This window comes from Streptopelia decaocto (genome assembly GCF_964273445.1).
Source record: "Streptopelia decaocto genome assembly, chromosome: 8".
NCBI lineage: Eukaryota > Metazoa > Chordata > Aves > Columbiformes > Columbidae > Streptopelia > Streptopelia decaocto.
The window spans coordinates 1,024,750-1,049,938 of NC_138662.1; the positions used below are offsets into that span (position 1 = coordinate 1,024,750).

Sequence of the window (25,189 nt, forward strand, 5' to 3'; positions counted from 1 at the left end):
GCTAGTTACTGCCCTGGAAATTGGATATAGATTATTTAACAAGGGTATGAAGAATTGAAACCAAACTGCCTTCCATCCTTCAGCAGCACCTGCAGCTCGGTTTCCCTTGGAAACACTCAGCCGTGCGGCAGCACCGCAGGGCTTTGGGAGTACATTCCATCAGGCTGTCAGGATCAGACACTAAGTTACGTCGAAATACATTAAGCACATTTTCTCCTTTTGTTTTGGATTTTTAGCTCCGCAGTGTAGAAACTCGGGTGGCTAAAGCCAATTGGAGCTGCCCTAAAGGTCATTGAAGTGATGCAAAAAACAATTCCGAGAGTGCTTCTGTTTGAGCTGCTGTATGTTCAAGGTATTACAGAACTTACTAAGGTTACATGATTTAAAAAGGAATATTACGTAGGTAAGATCTTTAATTGTAGATGGCTCTGTGCCACTGTGTCTTGTTCCCTGAACAAGAGCTGGTCACGTGTGGACATCACAGACTGGTGCAGGCCAATGGATCCTCTCAATAGGAGAACTAATAACTGAGTTGAAGGACCAGGGGCAGCTGGAAGTTGTTAGTAGGAAAATTCTGCATAGGAAAGTTGGGTAAGGGGGCTTCATGTTTTCCCCAATTAATGTTACTCTCAATTATTCGACCAAAGGCCTCCCCTCCAGCCCTGCTGGACAGTCTTACAGGTATTTAGAAACAGATCCTTCCTCTTGTTTTCATAGGGTTTCCTCAATAGATTTCCACAGGAAAAGAGGGAAATCTGTATGGAAAACAGGAAGCAGTTCTCAGAAGTTCTCTGCAATGAAGCACTAGGAGGAAGACTTAAAATAAACGCAGTTGTTTGAAACGGTAGGTGATGCCAGTTGTGTTATCTGACTCTAAAAACAATGATGGAATTTAACATCAGGCCATAGTAGAATTAAAAGCCTCAGGTGTTTATTTGTGAAAAGTATTTAGCTTTTCATTTTAGTTCACAGTACGTGACAAAACTTCTGCACCCAGGTTTTTACACCATGTTTTCTATTTCAACTTTATCGCCCTGGGCAATTACTTTTGAAAACTTCTCATCGCCTCAGCCTTGATCCCATATTTTCTAATGCCGATCCATTCCTCTTGCATCCAATATGAGACTTAATCTTTTCCCTTGACTTTTTGACATTCTACAATAGTTTCAAATCCCGAGATTTACGTGTTAGAAGAAGACAGCTTAGGATAAAATTTGACACACAGAAATACTGGTCGATGAAAACATTCTACAAACGTCACATTGAAGTTCCATTCTCATCCATCTCCAAACTCCTATAAAATTCCACGTGTCATGGAGAAATGGTTGTAAGTTTTAGTGCGAGCACTGAGAAGGGGTGGGGAGGTTGGTGACTCTCCACCTGAACAGCAAGTACAGTCAGAGCAGGAGAACGTTCCAGACGAGCGCTGGTTCTGTTAGGAGGCTTATGAGCCTCCGTAGGCTTCGGGCAGTGGAGACAGCCCCCTAGAAAATGGGGATATAGCACGTGGGATGACAATTTTTGAAGAAGAAACACCTACATTTCTAAATCCTTAAGAAGAAATTTGAGCCCAGTTTTACTTTCTGCATTTAATAAAGCCAGACTTCAGGAAGAAGATAGATTGGGCCTTCGCAGTATGTTGTTTGTATTTGAGAACATTAGGGATAATGTAATCTGTGCTCATTTCTAATACAGAAATAGGTAAAAAGTGAAAGCAGAATATGTTCCTGAGTTTTACTGCCAGGTTTCTAGTAATTAGCAACCTGATGTTTCAAGAGATATACGGCAATACAGACTCAAAATCCTCACAATGCAAAAGCATCTAAATCAACCCCCCCCGTATCTGTACTACTTTCCTGGCAATGCTGCTGTTGTTAAAGCTCTAGTAGCCACAGAGCAGAATTTCATGGAAACATTTCAGGCATGGCATATTATACTAGTTAAAGTTTCCATTAGAGTGGGTGAAAAAGGCTTTGTAGGTCTGAAAGAGTCTCACTGGAATCAGAGCAGAAACAGGACTGATACGCTGCAGTGTTTCTTTCAATGGTTTGGTTTTGTTGCTTGAGTCAAAACTATTGAGCAGGCTGGAGTTTGTCTATAAATTTCACACAGAATCTAAAGACACCATTTCATCTGAGGTGATAGACTTAGAAAAAGCACCAGGTCTTTGTAGCGAATGTGGTTTTTTTTCTTGGTTTTGTTTTCTATAGATACTTTAAACAACTACATTGGGGGAGGGGCGGAAATCAATATAGTTTTGCGAAGTGCAACACTGTGTCGTTAAGCCTGAAATCTGTCAGTAGAGACCCGTTCCCCCTCCAAACCAGCAGTTACAGTTCTTCAAATGATCTTGGTGGTTGTTATGACTTGACGGGCCTCACCACAACCTTTTGTTCCGTGATCATTTGCGCTCTGTAACGTGCCATATTGCTCAGTAACTGAGACTCTAATCATCCTCCGGGAGTGGGTTTTTACACCCTATAATGATTGGCCTGGCAGCAGCAGCTACAGGTAGGATTTAACACACTGTGCCTGCATTTTTGATTGTAAATTCCTTCAAACGGGGCATGAGTACATTACGTGTCATATATTGGGTGCATCATTAAAAAAAAAAAATGCTGGCAGTAAACTAAGCCAGCTGTACATTTACGTCCTTGAAGGATTAATGACAGAATCACAGAATTCCAGAATGTCAGGGGTTGAAGGGCCCTGGAAAGCTCATCCAGTGCAATCCCCCCATGGAGCAGGAACACCCAGATGAGGTTACACAGGAAGGTGTCCAGGCGGGTTGGAATGTCTGCAGAGGAGACTCCACAACCCCCCTGGGCAGCCTGGGCCAGGCTCTGCCACCCTCACCCCAACAAGTTTCTTCTCACATTTAAGTGGAACCTCCTGTGTTCCAGTTTGCACCCATTGCCCCTTGTCCTGTCACTGGTTGTCACCAGAAGAGCCTGGCTCCATCCTCCTGACACTCCCCCTTTCCATATTGATCCCCAGGAATGAGTCCCCCCTCAGTCTCCTCTTGTCCAGCTCCAGAGCCCCAGCTCCCTCAGCCTTTCCTCACACGGGAGATGCTCCACTCCCTGCAGCATCTTGGTGGCTGCGCTGGACTCTCTCCAGCAGTTCCCTGTCCTGCTGGAACTGAGGGGCCACAACTGGACACAAGATTCCAGGTGTGGTCTCCCCAGGGCAGAGCAGAGGGGCAGGAGAACCTCTCTGACCTACTGACCACCCCCTTCTAACCCACCCCAGGTCCCATTGGCTTCCTGGCCACAAGGGCCCAGTGCTGGCTCATGGTCATACAGCATCCCATGAGTGTGCAGAAGTCTGGTTTGCATTAGCAAAGGCCCATTGAATTGCATTAATCCTGGCCAGAATGGGGATATTTAGGATAAATACTGCTTATTTTTCAGGTCCCCATCTGACTAGGAATAGAAATGACCTCAGTTTCAGATGCAGAGGCTGCTACTAATGCTTGTTTGAGAATGAAAGGCTCCAGGTTTGATGAAGGGTCTAAGCTGCTAAAAAAAACCCAAATTCTGGTGCATAAATTTCATTTTCTAGCAGAAGCATTTGTTTAAAATGCCAGATCACTTCCAGATCTTTAGTTAAAACCCAAACACATCATTAGTAACAGAAAGAAAGGATATATCCCATGCAGTTCTATTTCAGCTGCCTTCAAACCCAGGTCATGCACAACTGCCTCGAGCAGCCCCCAGGTGTCTGTGCTGGTGATGACAGACAATATCTTGTGGTGACATTTCTGGCAGCAGCTTTAAGAATTATTTAAACACACTTCTCAGAATAAGGGGGATGTCGGCTCTTGGGTCCATGGCAGTGTAGGGGAGAGATGCTGGCATGTGTACAAACTCCCAGTGACCCTTAAAACCACTGTTTAGTTCAGTTCTCTGTGCAGGATCAATGGTTCCTTCCAAGTGTATCATTACTGTTTAGGAAAGGGCTTAGCAAAGTCTTGGCCTACGGCAGCACTTCAGTGCCTTCCTTTATTTGCAACCTTTTAATCAGATCCAGGCGTTTTGATTCTGTGGAAATGTTTCAATTGCTGCATTTTCTAACCTAGACCCTATGAAAACAAGAGGAAGGATCCGTTTCTAAATACCTGTAAGACTGTCCAGCAGGGCTGGAGGGGAGGCCTTTGGTAGAATAATTGAGAGTAACCTTGATTGGGATTCTAGGAAGTATTTTTCCTGGCCCTGTGCAATGTGATATTGGCAGTCTGCTTTTATTTGGTTGAGCATATAAAGCAACTTTCCTGTTGCAAATGATAGGTAGAGGTAGGATTCCGATAGCTGGGCTGTCAAAACAAGAGCTGCTTGTTTAGTGTGTCAGCTTTGTGCACACCATGCTGTCCACTGGGACTAACCGTGTTTATAGATGTATCTTACCCTGTATCTTACCCTCGGTACCCCGAACACACCTGGGAGCTCCGCGGAGCCGTACCCATCCCATTGGAAACTCTGGGCTCTGTTGTTTCTGCAACTAACTGTAGTAGCTTTCAAAAGCAGGGAAGAGAGTCCACAGTGACACAGTTGCTCATGAAATGATGAGTTTTTTCCAGCACATCCCAGTCCGAGAGATATGTGCTACTGGTGTGGATGGGATTTCTGTGACTCCCTCGTGCTAACGTCAGTGTGACTGCCTCGGGAACCCACGGGGGAACTGATGGCTCTGCGCTCAGGAAATGGTCATTGGATTCTACTGCTGTCAGATTCTTTTGGCTCAAAAGCTGGCAGATCAAATGGGGTTTTATCGCCATTCTGCTAGTGCTACTACTTTAAAGAAATGTATTTTTTCCTGTATTAAAAAAAGAGTAAAGTTGCCTAAGTTGCAGAAGAACTGAGGATTTGCCTTTACAATTCTAAGCCCAGAGACATGACTGTAATGGGTTGTAACTGCTCCCTAAACTTGTACATTTAGAGTATTTGTGAAGACATTTGTAGCAAATGTGTCCTTGCCTGTCTGCCCGCTGTCCTGTGCATCAGGCACATACAGGCTCGTGTGAACATTCAGTTGAGTGATGAAATGTTTGCAGAGAAGCCCAGAACGATGCGACATTCACCTTGGTCGGTTTTTTATTTTTTAATTGCATTCTAAGACAACAAAGACAGTTTTCTAAAGGATTGATTTGGATTTTAGGAGTTACTTGAAGCAGAGGTTGTTTAGAAAGCTGAAGGAGGATTTTCCATTGCTCCTATAATAAAAATGGTGTTCACATTTCCATACCTTCTTAAACAGAGATAAGCCCACAAGTTGGAGCTTCCTCATGTAGAACTCCAATTTGATATATGAAAATGATTATCAGTGGCTCGAGTTAAGCCACACGGAGCCTGATTTGAGTATGATTCATGATGCTACATCACCATTCCATATAAGAAGTTACAGAAATCCAAACAAAATGTAAGGCTCATGAGAATGTATTGATCTTTAAATGGATGCAAGAAGATAAGAAGGTAGGAACAACCACACTAAGCTTAGAGTTTCATCTTGTGCACTGCCCGTCTCTGACAGGGAGCTATAGTGGATGCTTCCAAACAGAAATCCAGGCCCAGAGGAAGGCCAGAGCAATCTTTTCCCAGGTTCCAATAATTTTGAAGCATTTTGAATAATAATTCCCAAGCATTTTGAAATTTCCACACACAGAGTGTGCACTTGGACTTCTGTGGTATTTAATGGATGTATAAAAGCTTGTACTTATAGACACGTAAAAGCTTATCTGAGTATTTAAAGTTTCACAGTTCCAAAGCACCATGTTGTTCATCTGTGGCTGGATGAACTAGTTTCGCCACAATGTTTTCAGCCATGATCCTTATCAATACACAGCAACATGTAAAAGCTTAGCTGAGTATTTGACATTTCACAGTTCCAAAGCACCGTGTCGTTAATTTTGACAGTTATTCCTCCCCACTGAGGATGATATTGCTGTGGTTAAATAGTGCGGAGTGCCCGCTTTCTCTTGCTCGTGTCTCACCTCCACTTCTTGCTTAATAAAACCAGACTATGCTCGTGTAAAGTGCATTGCAAAGCCCCAGAGGTCTTGTAGAGGATTTAAAGAGATCACATTTACTGTTTCTAAGCTCTGTCTCTGCTATGGTCCCACGGAATTGGAAAGGCTGCATCCGAGCAGGCCAGGTTTTGCTTGCAGAATAGTTCTGATTTTTTTCCCAAGGGTGGGATTAGTTGACAGGGTTTTTTGGTTTCTGTGAGGAAAACCTGGATTTTGAACTCTAGTCACGGTGCTGCCCTGTTCAGCGCTGCTCTTTGTCGCTGCCTTCTCATGTCGCTATGTTAGTACAGAAGAACATGTGAGCCGAAAAACTGAACGCATTCATGAGACACCAGCTTGAGAAAGAATCACTTTCTAGTCCTTAAGAACTTCCCAAAGATGCAGTGCCTGTAATTTTTTACAGTGTTTAGGTTTCATTTGACGATTTTTGAATAATAAGCGTAATGATCGTAGTGTTTCAAGCAACTGCATCTTCTGCGGCCCTTTTGGATGCCTCGCTCCGTACGGCTGATGTGGCAGACACAGAGAGCTGAGATTTACTCATCTTTTCTGCCATCAGAGAACTGCAAGTACCAGCAGGACGAGAGGTGATTAGCACCTCTCCAAAATATACCCCTTGTTCTCTAAGGGGTACTCCAACCCTATATATGTAATGCTGAAATCAAAGTAATGTCATATTGTGGCAACATATTTGACATATAAAATCAAAATAAAACCTTATAAACTCTGAGTGCAGTGCCAGTCCAGCTCTCCAACGGCTGTCACGCCAATCACAGCTAGTGCGGGGGTTTGTTTCCCAACCAATGACTGCGGCATCCAAATTTATTTTATTATAATTAAATGCTTTTTTGTTCCCTGTGGGTCTGTGACCAATTGAAAAGTGCTCTAGAGATTGACTTTAGCATCATATATAAAACCTACCAAACCCGTAAGTTCTAGCAGAGCAGCACGTGCTGTTATGAATTGATATTTATTTGCCAGCTTCGCACCTGTAACAATGGAAAAATGTTCCCTAAGTTAAAAGCACAAAACCGTCCATGAAGGAAAACTTTTGGGGGATTTGACCTGGAACTTTGTAATCTGATAAAACATGGTTTATTTTTAAAATTTCCAGAAGAGGAAAACTACAACGCGGTGTTTACAAAACTGATGAATTCTCCTTATAGAATAGAGCAGTTCAGTTGGAAGGGACCTGCGGCGATCATCTACTCCCAGTGCAACTCTTCTAAATTCTTGTTCACTTTTAATATTGTCTGTAGAATTTATGGTGTGCAGTCTTCTCCAAGACATGTTCATGTGAACAGGTTTTAAATGAGATTTTTCTAAATAATCTACACAGGTAACTTTGTCCTGCTGCTTTATCATGTATACATTTAACTAGGAATAAAGTATCCAGAATATGGCCTGTGTTTTATATCTTTGGTTCTGGCAAGCACACAATAACCTCTGTAACAATAGATGTTTGAAATAACAAACATCAATGTCAGAGGTCAAATTATACATAAATTCTTGGCCACATTTGCACAGAACAAAGTATTATGCAAAGTTACTTTCTCATCATTTAAAACAGAATAGTTGTTATTCTGGTGCCGTAAATTATTACGATGGTTGAATTAATCTAATAGTACAGTTCAAGTGTTCATAGTATATTTATTAATGAGAGTGTCATGCTATTTCAATGAAATCCATTGTATTCCTAAGCAACGCTGTTGGTCCAGGTTTGGAATGACTGCTTCGCTCAGGAATATTAAGTGAAGAATGCAAGAGGTCTGACCGTGGGCCATATATTTAATTATCTGCCTTGTGTAATCTACTTAAGCTTTCTGTTTCACGGGGCAGCTGTCTTTGTCTGATTCTCTTCCATTTGGATAGTCAGGCTGTTCTTGTACCATTGTAGGGAGTTGAAAGGAAATGAGGATTCCCCCCTAATGTATTTTAGAACACATTCATTTTTTCAATGAGATACAATGTTGTTTATCTATCTCAGGGCTATCTTTCCATGGTTATAGAATACCATTTTCTCTCCCTGACAGTGTGTCAGAAACCAAGTTAGACATGCATTTATGGGCAGATATAGGTGAGGCACTTGCGTATGCGTGGTGAATGTAAGGTATCACACAGCCCTCTGAATTATTGAAGAGAATCTTTAATAGTGCATATGTATGCACATACCAAGCAACGTGGAGCGAGAAAATATGAACAGAGAAGTAGCAGCACAGGTCCGTGACAGACAGCATGAAGAGCAAATAAATGTAAATGTTATTTCTAATAAACATATTTTGAAAATTCTCTGCTTCACCCTAGATCTCAGGCTGTGCTGATAACCACTGGGCCAACGCTCTCACAAATGATCTTTTCCAGTTCTATAGGAAAACATTTGCTGTGCCAGCGTGTCAGAAGCGCTAAGCCTGGCTCTTTGGATTGAAATTTGCTGTGGGCAGTGAGGGATGGGAAGGATCTTTGCAACGCTGGTACGGCTGTGACACAAACCTGTGTCTCCATGGAATGGTGTGAGTTCTGTCCTTTGAATGGGAACGAATTAAGTGATGGGAGATTGGACAACAGTCGTCTGTCCAGCGGAGTATAGAATGTGAAAGCATGAGCTGAAGGCAGGGACTTGGGCAGGGTTTGTCACACTAGATTTTGGTTGGTCTCTTTATCTGCCGGCTCCTGTCTCCTGCTCACCATGTCCCACAAGGAGATGCTGATGAGGAGTGTGCACAATATACTGTCATAGGTTGTTAATGGGGGAAACTTTCACCTAAAGCCAAGAGTCAGAGATTGGCTCTCACACTGAAATAGAGGGTTCTGTGATTTTCCAAAATTCTAGCTAATATTTATCACTCTAACTCAGAAGTTCATCCATTTTAAATCCTGGTAATATCTAGATATCAATGATGGCTCATAGCAACAGCACTTCACCACCTCTCATGTAGATGTACAAAGAATTAAACAGCATTTGTAAGCTTGTAGTTCATACTTTCCTATCTTAAGGGACCTTTCCTATCTTAAAGAACCATTAAGTAATGTGGGTAATAGCTGCCTACTTCTGTGGTCGTTATAATCTTGACTTTTTAGATGGGGAAACTGGTGTGAAGGAAAGATGTCAATGATTCTTCCAAAGCTGTGGTCTTAAGTCCAAGTCTGGGCTCAGCTTAGAGCATGGCCTCTTAAACTGCAGCTGTGTGAGGGAAGCTTGATTCTCAGAGCAATGACCTGGGACTCTTGCAGATGGAGACGAGGCAGTGTTACAGACATTCCGAATATCAAACCGTAGTTTGCCATTTTATGTACATCCCAAGTTCTAATTGAATACCGACACACACCTTTCCCTGATCGTCCGTCGGCCCCTCGCTGGCCTTTCGCTGCAGCATGTGTGCAGAGTTCCTTGGTGACCTGTCCTTTTTCTATTTAATGCTTGCTTAGGGTTTTTGTTTTGTTTTGTTTTACCTGGGTATTTTAGTTGCTTTCTTAACCCACGTAACATTTGATCAAGCTCAGCCCCTTGCAGGAGGACACTGCACAGCCGGCTTTACCTGCTGGGTAAGAACCGCTTCTGTGGGTCTGCTTCAAACCTGCCACCTCCATCGAAAGTTTATAGACCCATTTGGCTTCTTTCCTCAGCTCTTTTCTCCATCTGCAAGTGGCTGAGATACATTCCATGGGTTTTTTTCCATGCTTTTTGCGTTTTCCAGTTTTACTCTGTTGCAGGTGGAAGGCTCACTGAATGTGCATAATTATTTTTTTGTATTGTTCTCTATTCCCCTCCTAATAAATTTTAATGTTAAATTTGCTTTCTTCACTGCAGCTCAGCAACTGAATAGATACATTCCTAGAGTTATAAAGCTCAAAGATATAATTCCTAGGCAGTTATAATAAGCTCAGAGTCCATTCCTGTATCTGTTCCACTGAAGCTTGAACTGCTGTTTGAGATTGGCTGGTTAGTTGGTTTGTTTTTACCCTGGAAGTCCATCAGTTTTCATTCAGGTGGCATCACCTCTCATCATCCAGTCACTCAGTATCCTAAATTCATTCTGCACTTCTCCATAGTTGGTCCTTGTTTTTAACATTTTGAATAATTGAGTTATTTTTTATTTTCAGCATTATTTTTTCTAAAAATCAAATGATAATGAGATTATAGTTGCTTTCCTCACCATGTGATACATAAAGTGTCTTTTTCAAAGTGCATTTTTAGTTGAGAAATTACTCAAATTATTGAGGCGGAACTTTACTGCTTTTAATTCCAGAGATGAATTCAGACTCAGCCTGAACTATGGTATCTTCTGCAGTGTTTTTAATGAGAGAGAAACATCTTGATATATCATGGGTTTTAATTATGACAGGGTACCCTTTCTTTTAACACAAATTAACCTTTTAAAAATGTAAAGCTATAATGCATATAATCCACTAAGTTCATTAATTATATATGCAATGTATATTTGTTTAACTGAGGCCAAAAAAACCCCTTTAAACTTATACAAGCTAAACCACATAAACTTTTTTTTTTACACCTGTTTTATAGCACTCATCTCTGACCTGGCACTTTTTATATTGTATTCTGTGCCAGATCATGGTTTTACAGTTCCATTTATAAAGCGATGGAAAAACTCTATCATTTTCATAAGCACGGCAAAGCAGCACATGTTGCCAAGGTCCCAGTTGACACTCATCGCACCTATGGTGAGCGGTCACACCGCTCTCCTCCAACACAGACCCTCGTTAAAACGAGCCGCTGGTGTTGCCGGTGTTCAAACTGTATTTGAACCAGCCCCTGACCCTTGCTGCAGCTTCAATCTGCGTTCCCCTGGTTGTGTTCCGGGTTCGTTCTCTGGTTGGGGTGCCCGAGGGGGTGGCTGTGTCCCCCGGGGCTGCCCCAGCACCAGCCTCTGCTACCGAAACAAGGGAACCCCAGAGCCAGCTGGTGGCTCCTGGGCCCCTTTGTCCTGCTCGCCACAGCCCCTGGTTTTATTTTGTACCGACTGCGCGGTCCCATCATTCATTCTGACTGTTTGATTTCAGCTTCCATTCCCCGGGTCAGAAAAAGGCTGGGGAGGATGAAAGAAGCTGACACTTTGACAGCTCCTTTTTCACAGTAATGAGCAGAACTGCTCTTTCTCCCCCACTCCTGTTCACTGTGGCCTTTTCTTTCTTTACAGAGCCCATGAAGGGAAGGAATTGCAGGTTCAGCTCTGCCTGCCGGGGGCTGACCAGATAAACTGGAGAGCTCTGGGTGTCCTTTGTAGGCTCTGCCCTCATCACTTTCTTTAGGGGTTATTTTCTGTTTATTTCCTGTGTATAATGACAGGTAAACGTAGATTAATAGAATTAACGTTTTGGCTTGAGTACGTGAGGCAGCAAAGCATCAATTACTCGCTGGTGATTTCTGTGCTGTGTGTCATGCTCGTTCACCAAACGGAGCTCCGTTAATTTAGCCAGTCCACGGGAGTCTGCCACAGAAACGTTCTCTTTGCTTGGAAGAGGAGGAAATAATTGCTACCTTTCCAGCACTAATAACCTTCTGTTCTTAGAACAACGTCATTTGGTAAAGAGGCAGTCTAGATTCTAGTAACCTGACTTCTCTGATGCAAGACAGTGCTGTTCACAGGAGCAGAGCCTTGGCTGGTAAGGTTCAGGAGCTGCAATTTAAGTATAAATAACTTTGAATAGTTCACAACCAGTGCCAAACCTTAGGGATTCACAGTATCTCCAATTATATAAAGTACAGATTTAAACACCTCAAAACTCTCAAGATCTTTACATCCTTAATCATGTTTGCTGTGAATTCAGAGCTTAGATCATTGACGTACTGCATAGTATTCACCTAAAAAGCTTTACATTTCTTTACTTTGTAAAATTTCCTATTTTAAAATGCATTTGGAGCATCATTCGTAAACTGTAAATCATCACGAACAAAAAAGCCCCAAAGCACAGAGCGCAAAGCAGGTGGGTAACAACAGGAGAGAGCGAACAGAGGGAGCCGCCACACAACCAGTAGGAAGGACGTTGTGCTACAAAGAACGTTTGATTTAACAAGGGACAAAGGCAGCAAGTGTCAGATTGACAGCCCAAGAATAGACCTACTATATCATTTTGTATAGAGATTAATCATAACTTTTCTGAAAGATACCAACCCCCGGCTCCACTGAAAGGTCTTTCATTCAAAGTCGGCGCATTCACCCAGGAATATTCTGCCCATGCTGTTCATATTTCACAGGCAGAAAACTCCTTCTGCGCAGCAGCCCCCGCGCAGGCAGGGCCGCGCGCCCGACAGCAGCAGCCAGCGGCATGCCTGGCTTTGGTTCACCTGTCCTTTCCCCTCTGCTGAGGGAATTGTCCCTGGGGACTGTGGTTAGTATTGGGAATTAAGCAGAGCTATACACATTCATTGATGGAAACACGGATGTTTCAGACCAGAGACCAGCTCGTCATGTAACTTTTGCTTAAGCTGTTCTGATATTTTCTTTATTATTGTTTTTAGTTGATTGAACTAGAAAGCTGAGTTTTAAAAAAAAAAAAAAGTTTATATCTAAGGAAACTGCCTCTTCAATATGAAATGAAATATATTTTGTTTTGGTTTAATTGCTTCTTTTTAATGCCTTAAAATGGTATTTTGAAATTCAATTTAGCGACACTGATTTAATGTCATTCCAATACGAAAAATCTAAACACTCCAGCAAGAAAACATCCAAATAAAAGACGACAATTTTTCTGCTTTTTAATTTTGTCTATGTGAAATCTTCCCTGAGGCAACCTAAACTGGTTTAAACTGTTTCCAAGCTATATTTTTGGAGGATGACCTATTCACCCCCAGTATTTCGCCTGGGTCTAAATGAACTCGGAGCAGTCGGTGTAGGTGAGAGGGTCCGTCTGTTCACCTCATTCACGCCAGTTGTGTCAGGCCACCCAATTAAACCCCTGTAAGCAGCCTCATCGATGCCCCTGTTCTGCAGTGCGGAGTATCGGAGACCTGCGATTTTAAGGGCAGGCCTGTGTTGTGCAGTGTAACACTGGTTGAATTAACCGCAGCGCTGGTGCTGTGCAGTTTAAACCCAGCTGAATGGATCCCCAGAGCTGGTGCTTGCGCCGTGCAGCTCTGCGGAACGCGGGGCTGCGCGCTGCTCGGGTGTGATGCTGATGCAGCGACGCTGCCCTCTCAGCACATCAATGCGTAACAAAATACAGGTGTATCCCCAGTTTGATATATGCTGTTGGAAATCCCACCTTTGGGTAGATGTTGAGACAGAAATGGGTTGCATAACCTACTTTTGGACAGTTTTCATGAGGATTGGCTTTGCTTTGCTCGTATTTCTGTCCTGTGTAATTTCCTGCTAAGCAGAGCGCTGCTGAGACCTACCGGCTCCAGGAGGGAGAAAAAACTATAGTCAGAGCTCAGCTTAAACCTGACAATGTTCTGCTTTAAACTTGGCTGGCCTCACCATACGCAGTTCCAGCAACTTTGATGTGATGTGAACTAATGCCAAGGACATGTGATGGGGTCAGGTACGGAGAATAAAGGCAGAGCAGATGTGCTGTGAATGCCACAGTTTTCGGTGTTATGATTAATGTGACATCATGAACCTTCCCTGAAACGTTGTGCTGTGAAAAGAGACTCTTCACAAAACAAAGCGCAGGGCCTGGTTTTATTCTGTAGGTTTATTGAAAGGTTTGAGGTCTTTCCAGTGTAATTTGATTCCTAACACTTGGCACCTCTTTTCTGGAAGGGGCAGCTGTGTGATGTGATGGCAATTAGCACTTGGAGCTCAGGCACAAACAAGGAGGGACTGCAGCACAGTCAATCACAGCCTCCACACCTTGTTTTTCAAGTGGTTTGAAGACCGATGCTGTGAAGGCTGAACTTACTTGTACAGAAGCAAATTCCTAAAGATGCGTCATGCTCAAAGCTTATACTTGGCATTTATTTTCCAACCGTTTTGTTCATAAAGTACACTTCTATGTGAAATGGCATTGGTGAATAACTGCAAGCAGCACTCTGTGATACAGATATCTGCAATAATCACCAAGCTTCAACCCATGATTTACATTTTCAGTCTTTGCAGTTGAGCTGCAACCTTGTGATTCTTTAAGGACATGTGTATCTATTAATTTTTATCAGAATTTATCAAATTTTCAGATGGTCATTATGAAAATTTATAAAAATGTACACTTTCTTTTTATAGATAAGAATTATCTCTGTAAATAATAACTAAAGCCAGCCTTTGCTGTATCTTACAGCTTCCAGGTTGCTTGACTTGAGCACACAGGTTCCACATTAGAAACCATAGAAATACCTTTTCTTGGTAATGTACTGAAGCAAATACTATGACCAGCTGATTCTCCTGCTCTTCTTCTCCCCCTTTTGCCCCCCAAAATCTCAGTCTGTGTTTGAGTTGCCCATTTGGGATTATCTCAGCATGTGAAGCTTTAAGATTAGATGCAGAAATTGCCTATATTACATTTCCTAATATCAGTGAGATACACAAGCTCATCCCCCATCTAGACAGATTTAAATACAGATTGACTATCCGCCTCTACACGAGTATCCCCGGCAGTGTCCCCAGGAACATCGGGGGATTGAAAGTCTTGGGCTCCCGCCTGTGTTACTCCAAGAATGGGGCTTGAGAACTTCATTTGGCTGCGGGTTTGCGTTATAGCAAGTTCCCAGTGAAGTCATGGAGTCAACTAATTTGACTTGCTAGATATTCCCCAGGTCTGCAGGTAATTTAGTATCTATTTTTTCTGAGAATTTAAGTAAATAACAGAATAGTTCCTGTACATCTATCAAAAGGCCAGACTGATTTCTTTCTTGGGACGGCCAACTCTAATAGGCAACTGGTTGAAGAAAGCTGCTGAAACAGAACATATGTCTGGCAAATAAAGGACATGGCTTTGCGTGGGTTGGTCCTGCGGGCATTTTCCCATTGCAGCATTCCATGCTTTTTTCTGGTGCACAAATTAAAAAGGCTTTGTGTTGAGTTTTGGTTTTTAAGCATAATATACACAAGTTTCCCTTGAGCTAGTTTAGGGTGACTTCACTTGTCGTATCATTGTTGGTTTGGGGATGTATTCAAGAGGTGAGGTGTCCTCCCCTGCAGGTCATTAATCCCTCTATATTCCAAGAGCAGACTAGTTTAGCATAACAAATTAGTTTAACATTTGAACACTTGAGTTGTCAGCATCTGTCTTACAAACTACCTCATCTATTTTATATCCGGGAGGAAAGCGAAATGAGGAGCAAAGAGTAAATAATCGCTTCTTGTGCTATAGTAGAACTCCTCTCCTATTTTCATGAAGTAACTTTCAAGTTTTATGGAGAAAAAATAAAATGTCTTCCCTTTTTATTCACCCAGCAGATTAAAAAGCTTAAAAGAACACAGAATTCTGTGCTTGTGCCTGAGCGTAGATGATAAGCAGTGCTTGATTTTCAATGTAAGTTGTGGGAATTGACAGCAAAAACGACTCACGCTGAACCCACTTGAAATGGGGTTGGTTGATTTGGTTTGATTTTCTCTCTGGAGTGACTCAGTGGAGTTGTTGAGTACTTTATACTATATACGTGTTGAGGTGCCTGACTGGAGCCCTTGTCCATGCTCTGGTCCCCTCGTGGTCTCGGCCCTGGTGTTTTTACTTCATTTTTTGGTCAATACCTTTGACATCCATAGAGATCAATGTAGAAGCCCCAGGTTTAAGCCACAGGTTACACGCTGAGGTTATGTGTCAGTACTTTGTCTTACAAAACTGACCTGAAGGAAAAGTATATTTTTAAAGTACTTCTGGTTCTTTGAAGCATCTCTTGGGGAGGTCTGGCAGACTCCCATTCAGTAAAAGATTTCTTGCCCAGTTACGCTCTCGTTTCTCCTATAAGCAAAGGGATGCTGGTGAGGTATTCAGCAGGTCAGATCTCGGGAGTGTACGAGCTGAGGGCAGAACAGAGGGTCCTGGCAGCGAGCTGGGGAAAAGCCCGAGCACCCCGGCCAGCGTCCTTTTCTACAAGCACTCTTTTGCGTAGAAGCAGCTACAAACGGGTCAGGTTTGCTTAGGAAACACAGCAAGGCCAAATGTGTGACTGTGTAGGCAACACATAAGGGTCCTCTTGGTCCCCAGGTTGGTAATGAGCTGTAATGTTATGTGACAGGAGGCTACAAGCGCTCGGCTTACAGATGCGTTTTTCTTGGTAATAAACAATGGTTCTCTTTATGCAGCTGTCCTACAGTGCCGTTAGTCGGCTTTTAGGTGAAGAGAGATGCACAGATCCAGCCTTGTCAGGCTGATGACTTCATTCCCAGAACAGCCCCAGCACATCCAGTTTGCTGTGCTTGTATCTGCATGCAGCGGGATCTGAAGTGTCAGGCCCTGCTGGATGGGTGGTATTGAGGTTAATGCAATTCTAAGGCCCATAAATCGGGCAGAACAGCAGCACACGGCAGCGATGTCCTGTCTGCGGCGAGCTGGGCCCAGCAGGCAGGAGGTACCGAGGGAGCCTTTGTGGCACCAAGTCACCGACTGCTGACCCGTGGTGCAGAGAGGTCTGTGCGGGAGCTCGCCCAGTGCTCCAGAGCATTGCAGCTGAGTCCTGCTTGTGAGCCAGGACATTTCTGCTTGATTTGGGTTCTTGCAATGACAGCGAGACAGTGACTTTGTTCTGGGAGATGTTCTTGTCAAGTGGTATAGCTGACAGGGAGTCCAGTCTTATCAAACCACTTGAAAGGGGGTGGGGGTCTAGGCTTTTTCTTTAATTTAAAGTTATCTCTGTGTATGAAATTTTTGCTGGCATAAGATGCATTATATGTTGCATCACCTAGAAAGTATGGCTAGTAAAAGGTGTCTAATTTCTTGGGGAAAGACTGTAAAACCAGAGAGGTGTGATGCAGCTTGTCAGGGCAGCCAGAAGGCTGGGGGGACTCCCCCAAGCCGCTGCCTGGATTTCCAGGCACAAACTGAAGGAGAGGAGCTGCAGAAACACCGACGGCACACCTTCTGGGGAAAAAGAACCTCTCTGGCGTAGGAGGCATTAGCATGATTCGAAGTAGTCTCCTCGTCCCCAGGAAGGTACGTGCGAGGGGGCTGCCGAGGGGCGGTTATGGCGGGTTCCGGAGCTGGGGAGGGAGCCTGGGACACGGTCACCGGGCAGCGGCCCCGTGCGTGGCATCGCCATTGTGCTCGCAGTGATTTACTCCCCGCACAGCAAAGCAGGCAAGCCGGATGAAAAGGAGGATTTAGTGAGAACAGGGAAGGTCTCCCAAGGATAAATGCTGTGTAACTGAGAGCCCAGACTGAGACAGGCCAGAGAACTCGCTACATTTCCAGAGTCAGAATTAGCACACAAGCACAAGCTTCCTTGGGGATAAACTTGCATTAATTTGAGTGGATTTGAAGTAAACGTTTTGCCATTATTATGGGAAGCAAGTATTATTAATATTAGAAAGGACTGAAAGACTCTTCCTGCATTTGAAATAAAACCAGCCCTTCCATAGAAAGAGATGATACACATTTTCTTCAATGCCAAGCCAGTGTATTTCAATTGCTCTGTGCAATTCTCTCTACCATATATAACAATACCTTCCATTATACCTTTGTGTGAAATCAAAATGTTCCTGTAAAGTGTTTCAAATGAGTAGTAATCTAATTTGCTTGCTTAGCTCATGATTCTTCTGTGACTAGAGACATGCAAGTAGACTAAGCTTCATATGATGGGAGCATATCCTCCTGTTACTGTTAACTTCCCAAAAAACCTAAAAGGTCTGGGGTTTTGCACAAGTTTCTACACAACATCTTACAGTCTTACATAGAAGAAAATATCAGGCACAAGCAGAATAACAAAATAAGATGAGATGACATCAGTTCATCCAGATACTGATGACACTCATCAAGCAGAAAGTGGTCCAGATTTTCTTTATTTAATGTCTATTTCTTTGAATAGAAGAACAGTTCTAGAATGCCTAAATATAAAATGTGCTTTAGCAGGTGGCTTGGACTAGATCCCCAGAGGTCCCTTCCAAGCCCAATCATTCTGTTGTTCTGTGATGGAACCTCCTTTGGTGGATTAGTGTTTCTTTGCTACGGCTTTTGTTTCTTCACCTAATGGAGCTGACTGTATCAGTTGGGAATATTTCCATATTCCTCTCCTGTTTCTGCATTATTGATTTGGATCTGTTTGGCCTGTCATGTTATATTCTGCAGAATAAATGATAACCTGAGAAATTATTGAAAAGATCAGGGCCCCACCTCCTAAGAGAAAATAACTACTTTGGATGCAGGATAAGCTAGAGCATAGCTTTTTAGAAAAATTAAGACTGGTGACATCATGAAAGAAAAAAATGGAGGAAATTATGCCTCCATCTTCATATTTATAAGAGAATATGAGGGGATGAAACAAGCCTTTCTGCATTCCATGCGAAAAGGATTCCTATGCATTAACACATATAAATGCTGATGGATAATTAAGTAATTTGGGAGACAGACCATGCATATGGGAAGCATTTTTGGTATTTTATGACCCCTTCCACTGACCTATGTAATTACTGTGCTAGTGGCTAACACAGCAACATAAACCCTCTGTGAACATCTCCATTGTGAAGTCTATTTCGATTCTAAATGACCTTTCTTTTTATTTGTTACACTGGGATCAAAAAAAAAGGTTGTTAAATTCTGTTATTCCCTCCAATGCTATTAAGGAGAAAACTTTAAACTCTGTAAACTTTATTAAGTAATCAATTTTGAAGCCACCTATAAAGTAGTATAGAAAATAGAGCCAACTTATATTTGGCAAGAACAATTCATGTCAAATGAATCAAATTTCCTTTTCTGACAGGGAAAATGGCTGAATGGATAAAGAGAAGCAGTAGATGTGACATTTTTATTGCAGTAACATTTTTATATGTGGCAGTCTTATAAATAATGCTCATAAATCATAGGACTATATTAGAATACATGGATGGTGTCAGCTTGAGCTGAAGCAAAACTTACTGAAAAAAATAAGCCCTTAGGGAATAGCTGTTAATGGTTTGCTCTCAAATAAAGAGAGAACAGCAAGTGGGGTCACCAGAATCTGTCCTGGGACGCAGCCAGGATGCTCATTTAGGCTTCCAGCCTACATACAAATGTGCAATTGAGCCCAAGCTGGGAGGGAATGACAGTGACATGGACGTTAGTTCCAATGTCATCTTAAGAAGCCGAAACAGTTGTCCAAAAATCAACAAGTTGAGCTTCAGTTGAGCTTCAGGGACAAATGAAAAGTCCTGTACCTGGGAAAATGAAATCAAGTGCACCAGTACAAACTGAGAATGACTGTCTGGGCAGCACTGCAGAACAAATGGGACTTGCGGGTCTTCCTAAACTCTGCTGGATATTGTGAATTATGTGTTTTTTATAAGATACCAATGATAAACATACAATTTCTTCTGACATCTCTTTTCTCTGAAATGAATTTAACTCCTACTTTTCAGTAAGGAATTTCTTGAAATCTACCTTTAAAAAAGTATCTGAGCTAACTCATTAAATTGAGAGGGATTAAAAAATAAAAGACAGTACAAATACCTAACGGTGGAGAAAGGGACCAAAACCTGACGCGTGCATCCAGGGTAGGAAGAATGGGATGCGCACCTCAACACAAGAAGCATTGATAAACTATTTGGTCAGCTAGGCTGGCTTAGGAGCCTCATAACGTGATAGGGACTTTTCAAACCTTGATACAGGAACCTGTCCTCAGAAAAAGTTCAAGTCATACAAACTTCAGTCAGCAAACGTCTACCAGGGATGTTGATAGCGACATTTTGCATTAAATTTGCAGGAATAAGAATCTGTGGGCAGAAAAGGCAATTGTAATTGGGTACCGTAATTTAGGAAAACGTGTAATCACTTGTAGGTATTTAAACAATTTCCTGAATAGATGGAAACCATGTTGTTTCATGAGTGAGAGGTTATAATTTAAAGTCATTTTTGTGATTCCAAGTCTAAACAATAGCAAGTTGGTATAGACAGTGGTCTAGAAGTGGGAGTTAGATACTTAAAGAGCTTTGAAAATCTGAATCTAAAAGAATAAATATTTTACTTTATAAATATGAAAGTATAAACAGGAACAGCATGTAACGCTCATAGACTGGTCTAAATCTTGAATATGATCCTCTCTGGAAGAACTCAGGCTTTGGCTGGAGGGAAAGAGTGGCCTGCCACGCCAGGGAGGGTGAATGCTCAGCAGACACATCCGCAATGGCTAATGCTTTCTGCAGAATACCCAAATCCCCACCCGTTTCTCCCCACTGCTGCCTGGCAGCGTTAGCTCTTGCTGAACCGAGATCCTGCCTACCTGCTCACCAGCTCTTTGTGGCATGTGGAAATGGAGAAAACTATTCACTGGAGTATTAAATACATGCTGAGAAATGTGCTAGTGTTAAACTCTCATCACAGAGCTCTGCCCTGCTTAACTAAACCATTTTCTGCCAGTTTGGGTATCTCTGTGCTACACTGTGGCATACGTGGAATTATGGGATTCCATCTGCCATGGAATATGACCATAGATCATTAAGCAGCTCTGTTGTTAAGCTGTTCAAGCCCAGAGCCGTGTTACGTGGACAGTGCTTTGTGTCTCATATAGCATCATGCCCCATTACAGGCTCCTGCCCTGGTCCCGTGCTCAATGTGCTGTGCAGCTAAAAATGGGGTGTAGTTTCCAAATGGTCAGTCTAGCACCATTTCTGAGCTTCACACTCGCTTTAAACTAGCATGCAATTTTAAAATAAATATTACAGATTAAGATTACTTTACAAAGAAAACATAATTTACATATTTTTAAACTCACACGTTTTAATGCAACCCATAGAAGTTCCTGCTCTGCAAGACCCAGTTGACATGGCTTATTGTCTTTAACTAGTTCATCTCTACCTGCTTAAAGGCAATTTTTTATGCTTCATCATACTTTGGAAAAGCAATTCGGCAGGACAAGAACTCCTCTTAAGTCCTCATGCCAGGGAGAACTTGATAGACTGGATGAGCAGTGGGATGTCTCAGCACTGAGAGCTGGATCCTTCATCCCGATATCTCTGTAAATGACAGTCATCTTGGACTTTACATGCCCTCACACTATTTTAAAAATCCTATAGATGTTTAAATAAATGCTTTTATCTTCTGCCACCATGCAGGTATTAACATACACAATGTGTACAGAAAGACACCGGATAAAATGATTATTTTTAGAATTTCCTCACTTCATAAAAGAGTACAATGGCTATGATGCTACAAATAACTCCCTATGATTCTTCTTACAAGCAAACAGAGGAAGTATAAGTTTAGGAAGCGACAAGGAGTTGAGAATAGACAATATATTGAAATACTAGCTGTAGTACAGTTAGGAAAAAATATTAAATATTAGTTTTACTTTGGGTCAGTAAAAATACAAGCAGCAACTCATTTGCTCAGTCAGTTTGAAACTTGGGTAGAATTACCTGGCACTTAGCAACCATCAGCGAGTCCAAGTTTTGTCTGAGATAAAAAGCACCAAAGCAGCGAGCTACTAAATTTGTGACCAACTTTCTGAGTTTTGCGAACATTTCTTTATGCTATTACAGAAGTGGGGTTTGGATGGATCATGTATTTTCTGCTTGACCCCCCCCCATATTAGTGTGTGGGTTTAGGGAAGCGTTTTAACTTTTCTGGAGTATTACATCTTCTGCCAGTGAGAAAGTGATCAAGTCCCAGCAGAGTTTAAAACCGCTACCCAGAAGCTGCCTGGTGTGTTTTTCTCCAATTGATACGACCAGTTGAACAGCTCCCGTAGGACATGGAGTATCAGCCATCCATCCATCCATCCATCCATCACTGCTGGCTTTGCATGGCTGACTTCATTAGCAGGAAATGTCTGAACTGATATTAGTTAGTTAAGGTGAAAAAAATAAGTGTTTTAGAAATGGATTCTGAAGGACTGTCGGCAATTTCTTTTGAGGCTTTCCTGCAGTATTACTATGTTGAGTCCTATTGCTGTGTGTTTGAGGAGCAACTCCAGCTCCCTGGAGCTCAGCATCCTGATTTTGGCCAACCTTCCACTGACCAGGCCCGGTTCTGTTATGGATCCCTGCCAAGAAAATCGATAAGCAGCTCCTAATTTCCCTCAGGCTGTACTTCAGAAGATTTATTTGGAGACATTTAATACCTACAACCAGTGATTTTCAAGCTACCTTGTGCTCCATTACTGTGATTTCATAGGCATGTTTTAACAGACTCAAACGTACCTGTAGTGCCGCAGTTCCGATTCCAGCTGCTGAATGTATATTTGCAGATGTGGCACTTTGTTAGCTTTCACTTCCAGCTCCTTCACCTTGCCCAGGCTGTTGAGGACGGCGTGTCTCGCCTCTTCAACCTTCCTCCTCATTTCTGCCTGTTCCCTCTTCAGGTTCCGGTTACAATCTTCCAGGCTGACCAGGGCTTCCCGCGAGCTCTTCAGCTCCCTCTCCAGCTCCTGGTTGAACCTCATCGCTTCTTCAATTTGCCCGTCCCTGGAGCTCCGGATGAGTTCCACTTCCTCCAGCACGCTTTGAAGGCACCTGCTCTGGGAGCTGTTCTGCACTAATTGTCTCTTACTCCCTATAAAACAGGTCCCCTCTTCCTTATGGTTAGCGTGGCTTTTCCGCAGTCCTACCTGTAACGGAGCAGAAAGCGGGGTGAAATTGATGCATTTTAAACTGACATTTTAATCAAGACTGAGCATGTTTGGATTGTTGTTTGGTTTGGTTTTTGTGTGTGGTGGTTTTCTTTTGTTTTTTACGATACATGGTTGATCAGCAATGAATAAGCTACTTAAATTTGTGAAACACAGACAAGGAAAGAGTCTCTGGAAAGTGTTTTTTTTATATATAAACACATTTAATATGTGTCTATAAATCAAATTTTAAAACTGCTCATTAAAGTGGAAAATTAGGTTATTGCACAAGTTTCTGTACAGCTTTAATTCATTACTTTAGTCTGTCCTCAAAAAGCAAGTATTCTGAAAAAAATACTTCCAGTTCTGTTTTTTGTGTTCAGTAGAAGTAAACAGAGAGCAGCTGGTGGTGTTCTGGACCTCTGGGCTTTGTCTTTCTGATTCTTCCTGGGACCTTTGACTGGAATTTCACATTTGCTTCTGATGGCCTTTCACTTTTCAAAGGAAAGTACCAAAAGTGGCTTTCAGCCTCCACGCTGGACATTGCGGAGATGCATGGCCAGATAGCATTACAGAATCCGACACGGAAGTGTCGGCCGTGGGGCAGAGCTGCGTGAGCGCTGTGTTAGTGTCAAATCAACCCAGTCAGACCTGCCAGAGCAACCGGTGAACTCAGCCCTGCAGTGCTTTGCCTGCTCTGTGCTATTTCATGCCAGAGCCATTTAACTGCTGTTAGGAATGTGTTTCACTTGAGCCAGTGCAGAACGGAACCCAGCCCGAGTTAACAGGGCTCTGCATGGGAGCCAGAGCCGGTTCACCAGCCCGGCTGCAGAACTGGCAGCAGCTCTGAGTCAAACACAGTTCCCCCGTTCAAGGCAAAGCTCTCAGGTGTTTATGACTGAATCGTGGTATGTGCTTGTGCGGGTAAGAATCCAAAAGTTCTTTCTTACTTTGGGAAAAAACACAGCAGTGCATAGCTGGTATATAACTGACTGCAGAAAAAGCAGCGTTTTATACACTTAAGTTTGTTAAATTGATGTCTTGTACAATTTCAGCAGGGTAGTTTTCAGGGCAACCCTTGTATATAAAGTTACAACCATTATATATAATGTTACACCTTTCCTCCTATGTAGGAAAACTTTGTTAAAAAGTAACTGCCAAGGATGAAGGAGCGGTTTAGGTGTCTGCCATGCTCCTCGTGTGAATCGGTGTGGGCGGCGAGGTTATTGAACTGGTTTTCCGAGAGCAGCATCTTTGCTAAGCCGCGCTTTAGTCAGGGCTGCCTTGGGGCCCCGGCCCGGCGCGCACCCACCTGCAGGGCCAGGCAGCGGGCGTCGCTGCTCTGCAGGGCGGCCCGCATGTCCTCCACCAGCTCCCGCAGGCTGCCGTTCTCCTCCTCCAGCTTGGCGATGCGGTCCTCCGCCCGCTCCAGCGCCACGATCTCCTCGTAGCGCTCCGGCGAGCAGGGCCCCGCCGCCCGCCGCTCCGCCGCCTCCTCTCCGGGCCGCCCCGCCGCGCTGGGCCCGGCCGGGTGGCGGCGGCGCCGGCGGGGGCTGCGCAGGCGGATCTGGGTCTCGATGTGCTCGCTCTCCCGGCCCAGCGGCAGGCGCGGCACGGCGCGGCGCGGGGCGCTGCCCGCCTTGCTGCTGAAGTACCCGCAGAGCCGCGCGTGGAACTGCCGGAAGGTGAGCTCGGCCGAGAGCCCGTCCCACAGCCCCGCGCACTCCTCGGGGTCCGCCGCCGCCTCCGCCGCCTCCTCCAGCCCCAGCACCCGGCACAGGGTCCGGAAGTCCTCGCCGGGGATCCTGCCCGCCCCGGCGCAGTCCAGGTGGTGGAAGATCTCCTGTAGGTACTGGTCCAGCCCGGTGGCCAGGACCACGATCTCGTTCTCCACGCCGCGGTCCAGCCCGTAGTGGTAGGCCAGGGCGCTCACCAGCCACTGCGTCCTGCGGGCCGGCCGCCCGTACGGGTCCCAGCCCTCAGGCGGCTCCATCGCGCCCGCCTGTCCCGCCGCGCTCCCCGAGCATCCTCCTGCCCCGCGGCGGCCGCCCCGCCCCGCCGCCCGTCCCGCCCGCTCTCCGTGGGGCGGTGGCCGGGGACTGGGGCTCCCGCCGCGCCCGGGGCTCCGGTGTCCGCGGTGGTGGGGTCTCTCCTCCCACCGGCCGCCCCCCTCTCAACGGGGGCTGCTTTTGGCGGTGGACAAGAGCCGCCCGCTGCCTGGGGTCCCCGGCTCTGCGGGGTTCACTGTGCAGGTGCCACCCCGCTCCGTTTGTCCGTCAGGAAAAGGGTGTCAGCCAAGCCGGACCTCGAAGTTTTTTTTCTTACTTCTTAACTGATTTCTTTCTGGTTCCTTTGTAGCACGAGCAAAACGATAGCATTACAGAATCCGGTTTGATGAGTAACACTTGTGAATGGGTGGTTCCACTAAATTAAGGAAACTAACGTGCTTAAAAGAGTTGATCACGCTTCTGTTGCTCAGGCTTTTTCAGCTCTGTAGATGTGTCTTTAAGGTATCGTAATGTATTTTTTAAGCTGTT

General features: G+C 44.0%; 1 protein-coding gene across 1 annotated transcript in view; it reads right to left on the reverse strand.

The window, feature by feature from the left end:
• The window catches only part of EFCC1 (EF-hand and coiled-coil domain containing 1), a gene marked incomplete at its 5' end in the record, with an annotated part of 52,175 nt that extends 27,530 nt beyond the window's left edge, over positions 1-24,645 (reverse strand). Inside the window, 3 exon segments of the mRNA XM_082059895.1 lie at positions 22,192-22,244; positions 22,247-22,652; positions 23,965-24,645. Of these exon segments, the coding sequence (XP_081916021.1) occupies positions 22,192-22,244; positions 22,247-22,652; positions 23,965-24,645 (1,140 nt within the window).
• Positions 24,646-25,189: the final 544 nt, after the last annotated feature.